Source organism: Giraffa tippelskirchi, chromosome X (assembly GCF_054371585.1).
Source record: "Giraffa tippelskirchi isolate mGirTip1 chromosome X, T2T-mGirTip1v1.2.pri, whole genome shotgun sequence".
Lineage (NCBI taxonomy): Eukaryota > Metazoa > Chordata > Mammalia > Artiodactyla > Giraffidae > Giraffa > Giraffa tippelskirchi.
This window is the reverse complement of record NC_137289.1, coordinates 118,845,001-118,856,944: the sequence shown is the minus strand read 5'-3', so window position 1 is coordinate 118,856,944 and position 11,944 is coordinate 118,845,001. Positions and strand designations below refer to the sequence as shown.

At 39.0% G+C, this 11,944-nt stretch overlaps 1 protein-coding gene across 1 annotated transcript; it reads right to left on the bottom strand.

Moving 5' to 3' along the window:
- Positions 1 to 238: 238 nt before the first annotated feature.
- LOC145537059 (glycerol kinase-like) lies at positions 239 to 9,838 on the bottom strand. The gene is made up of 7 exons (XM_081567547.1): positions 9,748 to 9,838; positions 8,870 to 8,954; positions 7,882 to 8,002; positions 7,630 to 7,773; positions 5,303 to 5,383; positions 2,250 to 2,336; positions 239 to 423 (listed from the first exon to the last, which is right to left on the bottom strand). Exons 3-7 carry the CDS (start codon positions 7,988 to 7,990, stop codon positions 413 to 415), a joined length of 432 nt encoding a protein of 143 aa, XP_081423673.1. The 5' UTR covers positions 7,991 to 8,002; positions 8,870 to 8,954; positions 9,748 to 9,838; the 3' UTR covers positions 239 to 412.
- Between the last annotated feature and the right edge of the window lie 2,106 nt (positions 9,839 to 11,944).

The following is an 11,944-nucleotide window of genomic DNA, read 5'->3' as shown; positions in this document are numbered from 1 at the left end:
TTAGCCAGTTAGTAATAGCCCCTTAATGAAGCGTGTGTAGTGCAGGAATCAAATCCTGGCCCATCAGAATTTGAATATACGTGATGAAAGATTCCAATGGATAGGATCTGAATTCTTCCTAGATCTTACAGGGAATGAGGCAGGAAATGATTGCAAAGGAGGGGGTCAGCCCCAAAGGTGGCTGGTCCAATCTTAACTAGTGCTGTTAAAAAACACACCAAATGTTTCTATAGCATTCTTTCTGCTGCATTTTCTTTATTTCAAGCCACAGGTCTACTTGGAGGATCATGCAGCAAGTGGCTTATAAATAAAATCAGTCTATGAATAGTGTCATCACATTAAGAGACAGAATCACTGGATTCTCTCCATAGGTAAAGAGCTCGCATCTTTGGAATCCATGAGTTGGTAGTATTTACGGCATACCTAAAATGGGACAAAAATCATATATATCAATAATAATCAACATGCAATTTAGGAGTTAAAGCAATGAAGATGATTCGATCATTATTGAGCTAGAAATTCCATATGATTCCTAAATATTGCTTCACAGGTAAAATGCAACAAATATAACTGGGCCAATTTCAAAATTAGCAAATGAACGCTATTGCTAACTGTTTACCAAGACAAGTCATTCCAATTTTTCTCAAATCTCAGCATATGTTACCAAGAGAGATCCTAAAGATGGCAATCATATCTATTTTGGAAGTCTGGGAATTTGGACATTTACTGTATCCTTTAGCTTAGAGATATGTTATATATCCTATTTTTTCAAAGACCAAGCTTTTTCATTCTGTACTGGCATCAAAGGGAAACAGAAGGGGAAAAAATATCGATGAAAACATTCAGCTGCAATGCTATTTTCTTTCCTTTTCCAGACCATCATAATGCAGCCAAAAACAAACAAACAAGCAAAACAAAACAAAAAAAACCTCAGGATAAAGAAAAAAAATAGAACTTTTCCTAAAACAGAATTTAAAAAAATTTAAATTATAGTTCTTCTGGGGAATACTCAGACTCTTCCACCAAACATTCCTGAGAAGCAGAAAGAAAATAAGCATCTGCTAATTCTGTACAGATTTATGTATACAGAAGCCTTTTGTAAGGTGTAAAGCACTAATACCAACATGGTTGTTATGGAAGAAAAAGATTTGAACAAATTTATTATAAACAAGAACACAGAAAAAGGTAAATCTAATTTTAAATTCTCATGCACATAATCATGAAATTTTATCATAATTTAAAAGATAATTTAATGTTCTGCTAATGTAGATAATTTTTATTCCCTTTCTGCTAATGTAAATAACTTTTCATTCCATATTTATATATAGTGCTTTAGTGATGATGCCAAGCTGATTAATGCTTGTCAGACTTCTAAAAACAGATGTTCTCCCATATCAATAAAAAATTTTTACATTTTAAACCCAGGTCATCTTGTAATTAATTAAGAGAAATAATTCAACTCTTTCCCTAATTAAGAAGATTTTTTAAATGTTTCACTTTCTTGGCAACATATGAAGTATGTCATTTCCATTTAGGCCATTAATTTGAAGAAAAACTGAGCTATTATCAGGAACAACTTCCAAAAATGATTATTATATTTAAATTAATGCTGGTTACACAGTGAGTTTTATAATGTACTGAGCAATTTTACTTTTATAAGAATATTCAGAACATGCAAAAGTAATAATTCAGTTTGAATTTCACCCCCAATTTATTTCAGCAATAATTAAAAAAAAATTTCAGTTCACCAATGTATTCTCTTAACTAAAATAAAAGTGACAATACATTTTCCCCAGGTTTAGAGTTTTACAGAAACTCTGCTAACATACTCTGGCCGAAAGTCTTACCAGGATTGAAATATTAAGACTTGTGTAGAAGATTTTCATAAGCATGAAAAACAACTTAGGCACATTTGAAAGCAAATTCAATTGATTTCAAATACTATACATTTCATCTAACACTCTGAACATCCTTTCATTTAAGCATGAACAGTAGTACTTGTGCTTACTGCTGCACTTGCCAGCAGAATGTAGCCCCTCAAAGAAAATCATCTACTAAAAATCAAAGAGAATAAAAGCAGAGTCACAGTCCTTAATTCTGAATTAAATGGTATATTAACTAGACCTTTAATAGATTTTCCAGGTTCCTAAGAACAGGAAGAAGGAAAAATACTGAAAACTTTCTGTTGATTTATACACAAATACATTAACGCTAACTCATATAATTGTCTAATTTAAAGAGGAACTGACCTGAGAGGTACCTTGCTCCGATTAACATTACCACGCTACTCACTATAAAAAAGCCCAAGGGTAGACTACAGAAGATACTAGGGTCACCTGTTGTCATCCGAGTAGGAGGGAATTCCAGTCAAGCAAACCAAAAGAGAGACACATAATTACAATATTTGTGTTAAGAATCACATGATAGCAAAAAAAAAGTTATAAAAATAGTATCAAAGAGTTATTACTTTAAATCAAAACCAGAATCCAAACTGAGGGCTTATGACAGTTAACAAACGATACAGATAGCATGCCACAAATAGCAAGAACATAGAGCATATAGACCAACATAAACCTTCCACTGGCAAAGCCAAAGAAAGCTGAAGGAGAACTTTCTTTTTGGGAGGCTGCTGATTTTAGCTTTCTTGGTTCTTCCCCAAAAGATACTAAGTGAGCAATCCCATTCCCCATCCAGATTAAAATTATAGATCCTTTGGCTATCAGAGAAGAGTTATATTAGTCCAATTCATGAGTTTGAAAATGAATTTCAAACCCTATTGGTTTCATTTTCTTTTTTACACACAGTTGGTATAACAAAATGAACCTGAAAATTAATGTTACTATAATTTAAAAACTAAACTGTATTAATCTACATTTTAAAATATTGTCTGAGAACACAATTGTTTTGATATTTTCTAACCTGATTGAAAACATTTCCTTTAAAGAATAGCTAGATAGATACAGACATAGGCTTTTCTTGAATTTAAACATTATGTATCTTGAACATTTAACAATTTTTGAAGAAAATGTTATTTTGGTGGGTTTGGAGTACAAAGTCATGAAGTCATTACTTATCATAAGCTCTCTCCAAAAAATATTAAATCCCCAATCATTTCTACAACATTTAAAACATATTAAATTGTATGTTAAAAATTCTTTACATTCCATTCAAATATAGTTACCAACAAGAAAATAAATATGAATGCTTCAAAATTGGCAATATGCTTTGGAAATTAAGCTAACATAATATTCTTCCCATAAATTAAAACTATTTAAAGAGGATAAGAGGCCAGGCAGCAATTTGAATAGCCTTATGAGATCATCAAAACAAGATTCTATCTGTACTATTATTACATAGCTTACATTGCATGAAGAACAATCGGCATTTCACTAATTGAATATTGTTATCTGGATTATTATACAGTTTTTGAGACTCTCAAAATGTTGTACATGAGTGCTTTTCATAAATCTACTACAAATTGTTTTTTACACTTTGCCTTAAATACACTGCAGCCTAACTGAAACAAAAATCAAGTTTGAAAAATCGAAAGCTCTCAAAAAATCAAATTATTTTATCATCAATTCTGATGGCAGAAACAAAAGAATCATGTAATTGTCTTTATCCACTTTTTCTTGGCATTTTAAGTTCACTGACAGTAAGGTAAGCAAACAGAGAGAAAATGATAATTGGCTTTGTGGGAACTTGGCGATTAAAATCATATCCTCAACTGCAAGTAAGGAAGAAGTATGTATGGTATCAACATGGAGGCAGATACAGCGAGGGAGGGGAACAGGTTGAATTGTGCCGTTTTATTTATTTATTTGGCCATATAATATTTTTTTGGCCATAAAATAAATAAAATACATTTTATTTATTTATTTTTTGGGAGCATGCGGGATCTTGTTCACTGACCAGGGATGAACCTGTGCCCCATGCATTGGAAGTGTGGAGTCTCAACCACTGGACTGCCAGGGAAGTTTCTGTGCCATTTAAAAAAATACAACTAGTCAAAGAAATCACGGAACTCATTTTCATCAGCTTTTAACTGAGGGCAACCAGAAAATAAATCAGAGTGCACGGCTGTTGCGTCCTTCAAAGCAACTACCACTGTGCTACAAAAAATACCTATGATTGAGAAGTTTAACTGCAAAAGGTCTCAAAACTGCAGACAATCTTAGCAAGAAAGGCTTTGTCACCATCTTAGAAAGAAAGGTGGGTCTCAGAACAAAAGATGTCAAGACAATGGATATTAAGCCTAAAGCTTATTTAGGATAATAAACAAAAGCTTCAAGTAGAAACAGGATGATCCCAGAAGCTTCTCTGAAAAGCTAGATACATTAAAAGTGGTTCTTGGGACTTCCCTGGTGATCCAGTGGCTAAGACTCTGGGCTCCTAATGAAGGGAGCCCAGGTTTGACCCCTAGACAGGGAACTAGACCCCACATGCTGCAACTAAGCACTGGTGCAGCCAATAAATAAATAATTTTTTTAAAAAGTGGTTCTATACTCACTTTGGGGTTGGAAGGCAGGCTATATTTCATTTATAAACTCCTCTCTCTTAAACTATATGCTTCAAAATATTATTGGCCATTGTTTCATTCATTAAATTCCAAATCTTGTATTTAGCAACGGATTACAATATCATGCCCTATTAAAGGTATGTTAAAGGCTGTTTCAATATTAAAGGCAGCTCAGAGCTGTTTACAACTAAATAGTTTATTTATGGTAGATACCTTCCCATCTAAGTGATTAAAAACAAAAGTCCTCTAATTTCTGCCAAGAGCATTTCCCAATTATGACATTTCTAATTTACTATGCTTGGTACTTTTCTTCCTCTTATTTCAATGAATTCTCACAACATACACTCACTAAGGGCTTGGGAGCAGTCTAGGAAATCGTGAAATGTATTATGAAATCAATATAGCTTTTGGTCGGTTCAGGTCATGAAGACAGCCTCCCAAAAAGGCAAAGTCAGTTACGAAGAGAAAAAAAAAAGTTTAGTTGATTTTTTTTTCATTAGGAAGAAACTAGAAATACTTTTACTTTTAAGAAAACTAAGTTATCAATCAAAGTACCAGGAATAAACTAATAAGGAAAGGTATGGCAGGATAGAGATAAGCACATATATCAATCTGATAATTTACATTTTATGTTTAGAACTTTAAGTATTTTCAAAATGTTAGAAACTATGAGCATATGATAATGCTATTCTTCAGAGCAGCCTTGCTAAGTATAAACAGATACTTAAAGAAGCTATTTAACATACTAGGACAAAGTGGCAATAACAAAAAAAACATTTTTACCACTTTCTGAAGACTGAGTTGTAACCCAACCCATTGATTTCATCACAGCTTTCTTCCATGTAGAATAACGAATTTCACTTTCTAGAAATAGAAAGTAGGAAAACCATACATAAGAAAGGCAGTTTACTGAATGTTAGGTGGCAGACTGGACGGGAGGGGAGTCTGGGGGAGAATGGATACATGTATACGTATGGAATCATCTGCCAGGAGACTCCAGTTCGATTCCTGGACTGGGAAGATCCACTGAAGAAGGGATAGGCTACCCACTCCAGTATTCTTGGTTTCCCTGGTGGCTCAGACAGTAAAGAATCCGCCTGCAGTGTGGGAGATCTGGGTTCAATCCCTGGGTTGGGAAGATCCCCTGGAGAAGGGACAGCTACCCACTCCAGTATTCTGGCCTGGAGAATTCCATGGACTGTATAGTCCATGTGGTCACAAAGAGTCGGACACAACTGAGCGACTTTCACTTTCACACGTATGGCTGAGTCGCTTTGCTGTACACCTGAAACTATCAATAACAACTGTTAGTTACTATGCTACTGGGAAGTCGCTCAGTCGTGTCCGACTCTTTGCGACCCCGTGGACTGTAGCCTACCAGGCTCCTCCGTCCATGGGATTCTCCAGGCAAGAATACTGGAGTGGGTTGCCATTTCCTTCTCCAGTGGAACTGCCCGACCCAGGGATCGAACCCAGGTCTCCTGCATTGGAGGCAGACGCTTTAACCTCTGAGCCACCAGGGAAGTCCGTTAGTTACTATACTCCAATAAAAAATAAAAAGTTTTTTAAAAAAGAAAGACAGTTTACTAAGATGTTCTAAGTACTAATATTCACTCATCATTCTTGACAAATTGTTTCACTTATTAAACTGATGTTTGTTACACTGTATTTAACTGACATGGAGCTTTACCAGGACTCCGATCCCAGTATGGCTGCCAAAGACTGCCAGTGACGGCAGAGAGAAGCTTGTGTGGAAGTTGGAGGGAAATTCAGCCTGGTCTGCAAACTGAAGGGAGATGCAGAGACAGGCTACCTGCTAAGACCAGGTCATTCACAAGCAGGTGGTGATGAATTAGAAAGGAGAATCCTATTTGATCTGCCTTCTCTTTGGGGGAAGGCAGAGGACCTTGGAAAGTGAAAGTCGCTCAGTCGTGTCCAACTCTTTGTGACCCCATGCACTGTAGCCCGCCAGGCTCCTCTGTCCATGGAATTCTCCAGGCTGGAATACTGGAGTGGGTAGCTGTTCCCTTCTCCAGGGGATCTTCCCAACCCAAGGATCAAACCCAGGTGTCCCGCATTGCAGGCAGATTTTTTACCATCTGAACCACCACAAAATTCACTATGATACCATTTTATAGACAGCTTTTTAAAAAGGTTTAAAACAAAATTGAATATATAAAACCTGACTTTTGTACACAAACTTAATTACAGGTATTAGAGCTTCCCAGGTGGTGCAGTGGTAAAGAATCCACCTGCCAATGCAGGAGATGCAAGAGACATGGATTTGATCCCTGGGTTGGGAAGATCCCCTGGAGGAGGAACTGACAACCCACTCCAGTATTCTTGCCTGGAGAGTTCATGGACAGAGGAGCCTGGCGGGCTACAGTCTATTGGTCGGTCTTGTGGCTTAGTTTTGTTTGTTGCAACAGTGAGTCAAATATTTAATGCTCATTGATGTAAATTGTTGCTGCTTTTGTCAGGCTAGCCCTGCTGTGCTTAGTTAAAAGTTACCAGAATGGTCCTTAGCCCAGTTAATCCTGTCCTAAAACTGGGCATTGGCACTAAAGATGACCCAATGCAGACATGATGTGTCGGTGGTCTATATATCTCCCTTGTCACTGTCAGAAAAGGTTACACTAACAGGCTATTAATAAAACTGATACTGTGGCACTGTTATCCTTGTACATGAAGAGACTATAAACAGTAGAAGTGAATGGTAAAAAAGTGATTATAGAAGTTTGTTTTTTTTTTTTTAATAGGGAACTATTTCTCTTATTCACATTCATTCAAATATGAAGCCAAATATGTTCAGCAGCTGAATATGAAATTACCTTTGCATTTGCAATCTTATTTCATTTCTTGATTTGTGACTAAACCACCAAACTCTCTCTCCCTTTTCACAGTACACCAATCTTCAGTTTTTACAAGTACCCTCACTGAAACAGGTAACTGTGGAGCACAGGGAACTATACTCAATATTATGTAATGACCTATAAGGGAAAAGAATCTGAAAAACATAGTATATATAATTGAATCACTTTGCTGTACTGCTGGAACTAACACAACATTGTATTAGAAATCAACTCTACAATAAAAACAAATAAAAGTACCCTCAGCGTTGATCTGAGGTTCAAATCGCTCCATTGTGACAGCCGACAAGTCCTCAGGCTCCAGACTCCAGACTCCAACCCCTTCTGCAGCTCCTGCAGCCATGGCGGCTCCCAGGGCAGTTGTTTCAGGCATGGACGGCTTCACTGAGGGGAGCGAACAACATCACTATCTTAGCAGTTACATATGCCTGAAAAATCAGTTCTTCCAAAAAAACATGACTATTGGGGTTTGAAGGAATGAGGGTTACTGACCTACTGGAATATACAGAATGTCTGCTTGTAACTGCATAAGGATTTTGTTGTTGGTCATTCCACCGTCTACCTGCAAATGGCTGAGTGGAATTCCACAGTCGCGGTTCATGGCGTCCAAAATCTGAAAAAAAAAAAAAAACCCAGTGCAATGAACATCATCAAAGTACCACACAGTAATATCTCAGAAAATAGCCATCTTCTACTTAAAAATACGCAAAAGCTCCCCAAAGCCTACAGAAGGAAAATTGAGATTTCTTCTAGGTCCTCCTTGATCTGGTTACCACCAACCTTTTCTCTTACCACTCCTCTGTACTCACCTCTATATTCAAGCAAGCCAGACAACTCTATTTTGCACCCTGATTTCCTGCCGTGGTATCTATGTTTGTGCTACTACTCAAATCCTTTGCCTAATATGTGTCGCTCAGCATCCCCTCAACTGTAAAATGCCCAGTGCCCAGCAGCTAACAGGAACTTAGAAAGTAATGACAGCTGGGAAAAGAAAACAAACTTGCATTTATTACATCACAGTTTAGGCAGGCTTAATTTAAAAAAAAAATTGGGGGGGGGGGCTTACTGTGCAGCCCATGGGATCTTAGCTCCCTGACCTGGGATGGAACCCGTGCCCCCTGCAGTGGAAGCATGAAGTCTTAATCACTGGACCGCTAGGGAAGTCCCCAGGCTTAATTTCTGATTATGCTGGGAAGATTGAGGGCAAGAACAGAAGTGGGCAGCAGAGGATGAGATGGTTGGATAGCATCACTGACTCAATGGACATGAGTTTGAGCAAACTCTGGAGATGGTGAAGGACAGGGAAGCCTGGCGTGCTGCAGTCCATGGGGGTCACAAAGAGTCGGACACAACTTAGTGACTGAACAACAAGAACAAGCTTATTAAATTCTCATAAAATTCTAGCATATACATATATATAAAATTGGTTTAGGAATAATAAAGGTGGATTAAGTACAGGAAAAAGGCCCATGTTGATTACCTCTCGAGTTTGGAAACAAACAGCTTCTAATGCAGCAAAAGCAATATGGCATTTATTGGTGAACTGAGTGAGCCCACAGATGATCCTAAAAATACACACAAAGATTTTTAAGATTAGAGCAGAATAAATGAGTCATCAATCGGGAATGTGCTAAATATGGAAAGGTTGAATTTGGTACATAGACGTGTACGGGGTCAGGGGGGGAGCCGAAACTGGGCACAAACATTAAGTAGCTGGCAAAATCCTTATAGTCTACAATGTTGCATCCACATATGAAAAAGTTCATGATCTATCTGAATAGATGACAATAATATAAAACCAAATCAATATTCATTTAGATGATGGCCTTTTGATACATAACTTGCAGGTATCTTGAAGATAAATGATAATAATACTAACATGAATAGGAATATGGCCGGGGCTTATTTTCAGATGACATAACTTCATGGGTTTTTTTTTCTAATATTTATTTATTGATTTGGCTGAACCAGGTCTTAGTTGTGGCAGGTGGGATCTAGAACCTAGGTGCCCTGAACTGGGAGGGAGGGCAGAGTCCCAGCCACTGAACCACCAGGGAAGTCCCTGGAGTTCTTCTTTATGTCATGCCACGGGGCATGCAGTGTAGTATCTTAGTTCCTCAACCAGGGATTGAATCCATGCCTCCTGCAGTGGAAGCGTGGAGTCCTAACCACTGGACAGCCAGGGAAGTCCCAACTTCTTAGAGTTTAAAGGTTCTAAAATTATACTTCCCAAGTATAAAAGATTTCCTCCATATTTCAAAATCATTTGAAAATATAAAACTATTAACCAATAAGTTCTTAGCTAATATAGTAAATAAATCAAGACTGACAAAAGCATACCTTATTTTCAATTCTTACCCTCTTGCACTGGGCTCCCAATAAGGTGCATACAGCCCCGAAAATGCTGGGACGAAATAGCAGCCATAAGAAGTACCTACTTCTTTAGCAAGTTTTTCTAACATTAAAAACAAACGACAACAACAAAAAAAAAACACAAAAAATCATTCTAGTATATACTACTTCTTTCCATCAACAAGCACACGTGTTTAAAAAATTAGGACGGGACTTTTGATTTCCTAATATGCAGTACAGCAAAATGTTGCTAATTGTAGCAGAATACAAGCAGCAAGAAAAGCAAATTTCTCCACATTGAATACCTACCACTAAAATATAACCCAGTCCAAGAATGACAGGAACTGGATTAGTTTTGTTAAGGTATTGTAGCTCATTTCCACTATTTTTAAAAAAATATTTAATTTATTTTCGGATGTGCTGGGTCTTTATTGCTGTGCACAGGCTTTCTCTAGTTGCAACGAGTGGCAGCTGCTCTCTAGACATGGGGCACAGGTTTCTCATCGCCAGTGGCTTCTCTTGTTGTGGAGCACCAACTCTGGGGCATGTGGCCTCAGTAGGAGTGGGGTATGGGCTTAGATGCCCCATGGCATGTGGGATCTTAGTTCCTGGACCAAGGATTGATCCTGTGTCCGGTGCATTGGCAGGCGGATTCTAAACCATTGGACCATCAGGGAAGTCCCCATTTCCACTATTTTTAAGGTTGCTGACTAGCAGATGAAGAAGTGGCCTTCATTGCATTCGGAATCAGAAATGTGTCCCTGTGTGTATGTCTGTCTGTGTGTGTGTGTCTGTCTGTGTGCGTGTGTCTGTGTGTGTGTCTGTCTGTGTGCGTGTGTCTGTGTGCGTGTGTCTGTGTGTGTGTCTGGGTGTGTGTGTCTGTCAGTGTGTGTGTCTGTCTGTGTGTGTGTCTGTGTGTGTGTCTGTCTGTGTGTCTCTGTGTGTGTCTGTGTGTGTGTCTGTGTGTGTGTCTGTGTGTGTGTCTGTGTGTCTGTGTGTGCGTGTCTGTCTGTGTGTGTGTCTGTGTGTGTTTCTGTGTGTGTGTCTGTGTGTGTTTCTGTGTGTGTGTCTGTGTGTGTGTGTCTGTGTGTGTGTCTGTGTGTGTGTCTGTCTGTGTGTCTGTGTCTGTATGTGTGTCTGTCTGTGTGTGTGTGTCTGTGTTTGTGTCTGTGTGCGTGTCTGTGTGTGTGTCTGTGTGCGTGTGTCTGTGTGTGTGTGTCTGTGTGTGTGTCTGTGTGTGTGTGTCTGTTTGTGTCTGTGTGCATGTGTCTGGGTGTGTGTCTGTGTGTGTCTGTCTGTGTGCATGTGTCTGTGTGTGTGTCTGTGTGTGTGTCTGCGTGTGTGTGTCTGTGTGTCTGTCTGTGTGTGTGTCTGTCTGTGTGTGTGTCTGTGTGTGTCTCTCTGTGAGTGTGTGTCTGTCTGTGTGTGTGTCTGTGTGTGTGTCTGTCTGTGTGCATGTGGCTGTGTGGGTGTGTCTGTGTGTGTGTCTGTGTGTGTGTGTCTGTCTCTGTGCATGTGTCTGTGTGGGTGTGTCTGTGCGTGTGTCTGTGTGTGTGTTTCTCTGTGTGTGTCTGTGCGTTTGTCTGTGTGTGTGTCTGTGTGTGTTTCTGTCTGTGTGCGAGTGTCTGTGTGTGTCTGTCTGTTTGTGTGTATCTGGGTGTGTGTGTGTCTGTGTGTGTGTGTCTGTGTGTGTCTGTCTGTCTGTGTGTGTGTATCTGTCTGTGTGTGTGTCTGTGTGTGTGTCTGTCTGTGTGCATGTGTCTGTGTGTGTGTCTGTGTGTGTGTCTGTGTGTGTGTCTGTCTGTGTGCATGTGTCTGTCTTTGTGCATGTGTCTGTGTGTGTGCATGTGTCTGTGTGTGTGTCTGTGTGTGTGTCTGTCTGTGTGTGTCTGTGTGTGTGTGTCTGTCTGTGTGCATGTGTCTGTGTGTGTGTCTGTGTGTGTTTCTGTGTGTCTGTGTGTGTGTGTCTGTCTGTGTGTGTGTGTGTCTGTGTGTGTGTGTCTGTCTGTGTGTGTGTCTGTCTGTGTGTGTGTCTGTGTTTGTGTCTGTGTGTGTGTGTCTGTGTGTGTGTCTGTGTGTGTGTCTGTGTGTGTCTGTCTGTCTGTGTGTATCTGTGTGTGTGAGTCTGTCTGTGTGTGTGTATCTGTGTGTGTGTGTGTCTGTCTGTGTGTGTGTATCTGAGTGTGTGAGTCTGTCTGTGTGT

Excerpts from the sequence above, each read along its gene's own strand:
- LOC145537059 (XM_081567547.1), bottom strand. The coding sequence starts at position 7,990 with ATGAACCGCGACTGTGGAATTCCACTCAGCCATTTGCAGGTAGACGGT. Across the intron at positions 5,384-7,629 it reads ACCTCAGATCAACGCTGAGG|AAAGTGAAATTCGTTATTCT; the intron begins GTACTTTTATTT and ends TTCTATTTCTAG. Across the intron at positions 2,337-5,302 it reads AACTCAGTCTTCAGAAAGTG|GTGACCCTAGTATCTTCTGT; the intron begins GTAAAAATGTTT and ends GGATGACAACAG.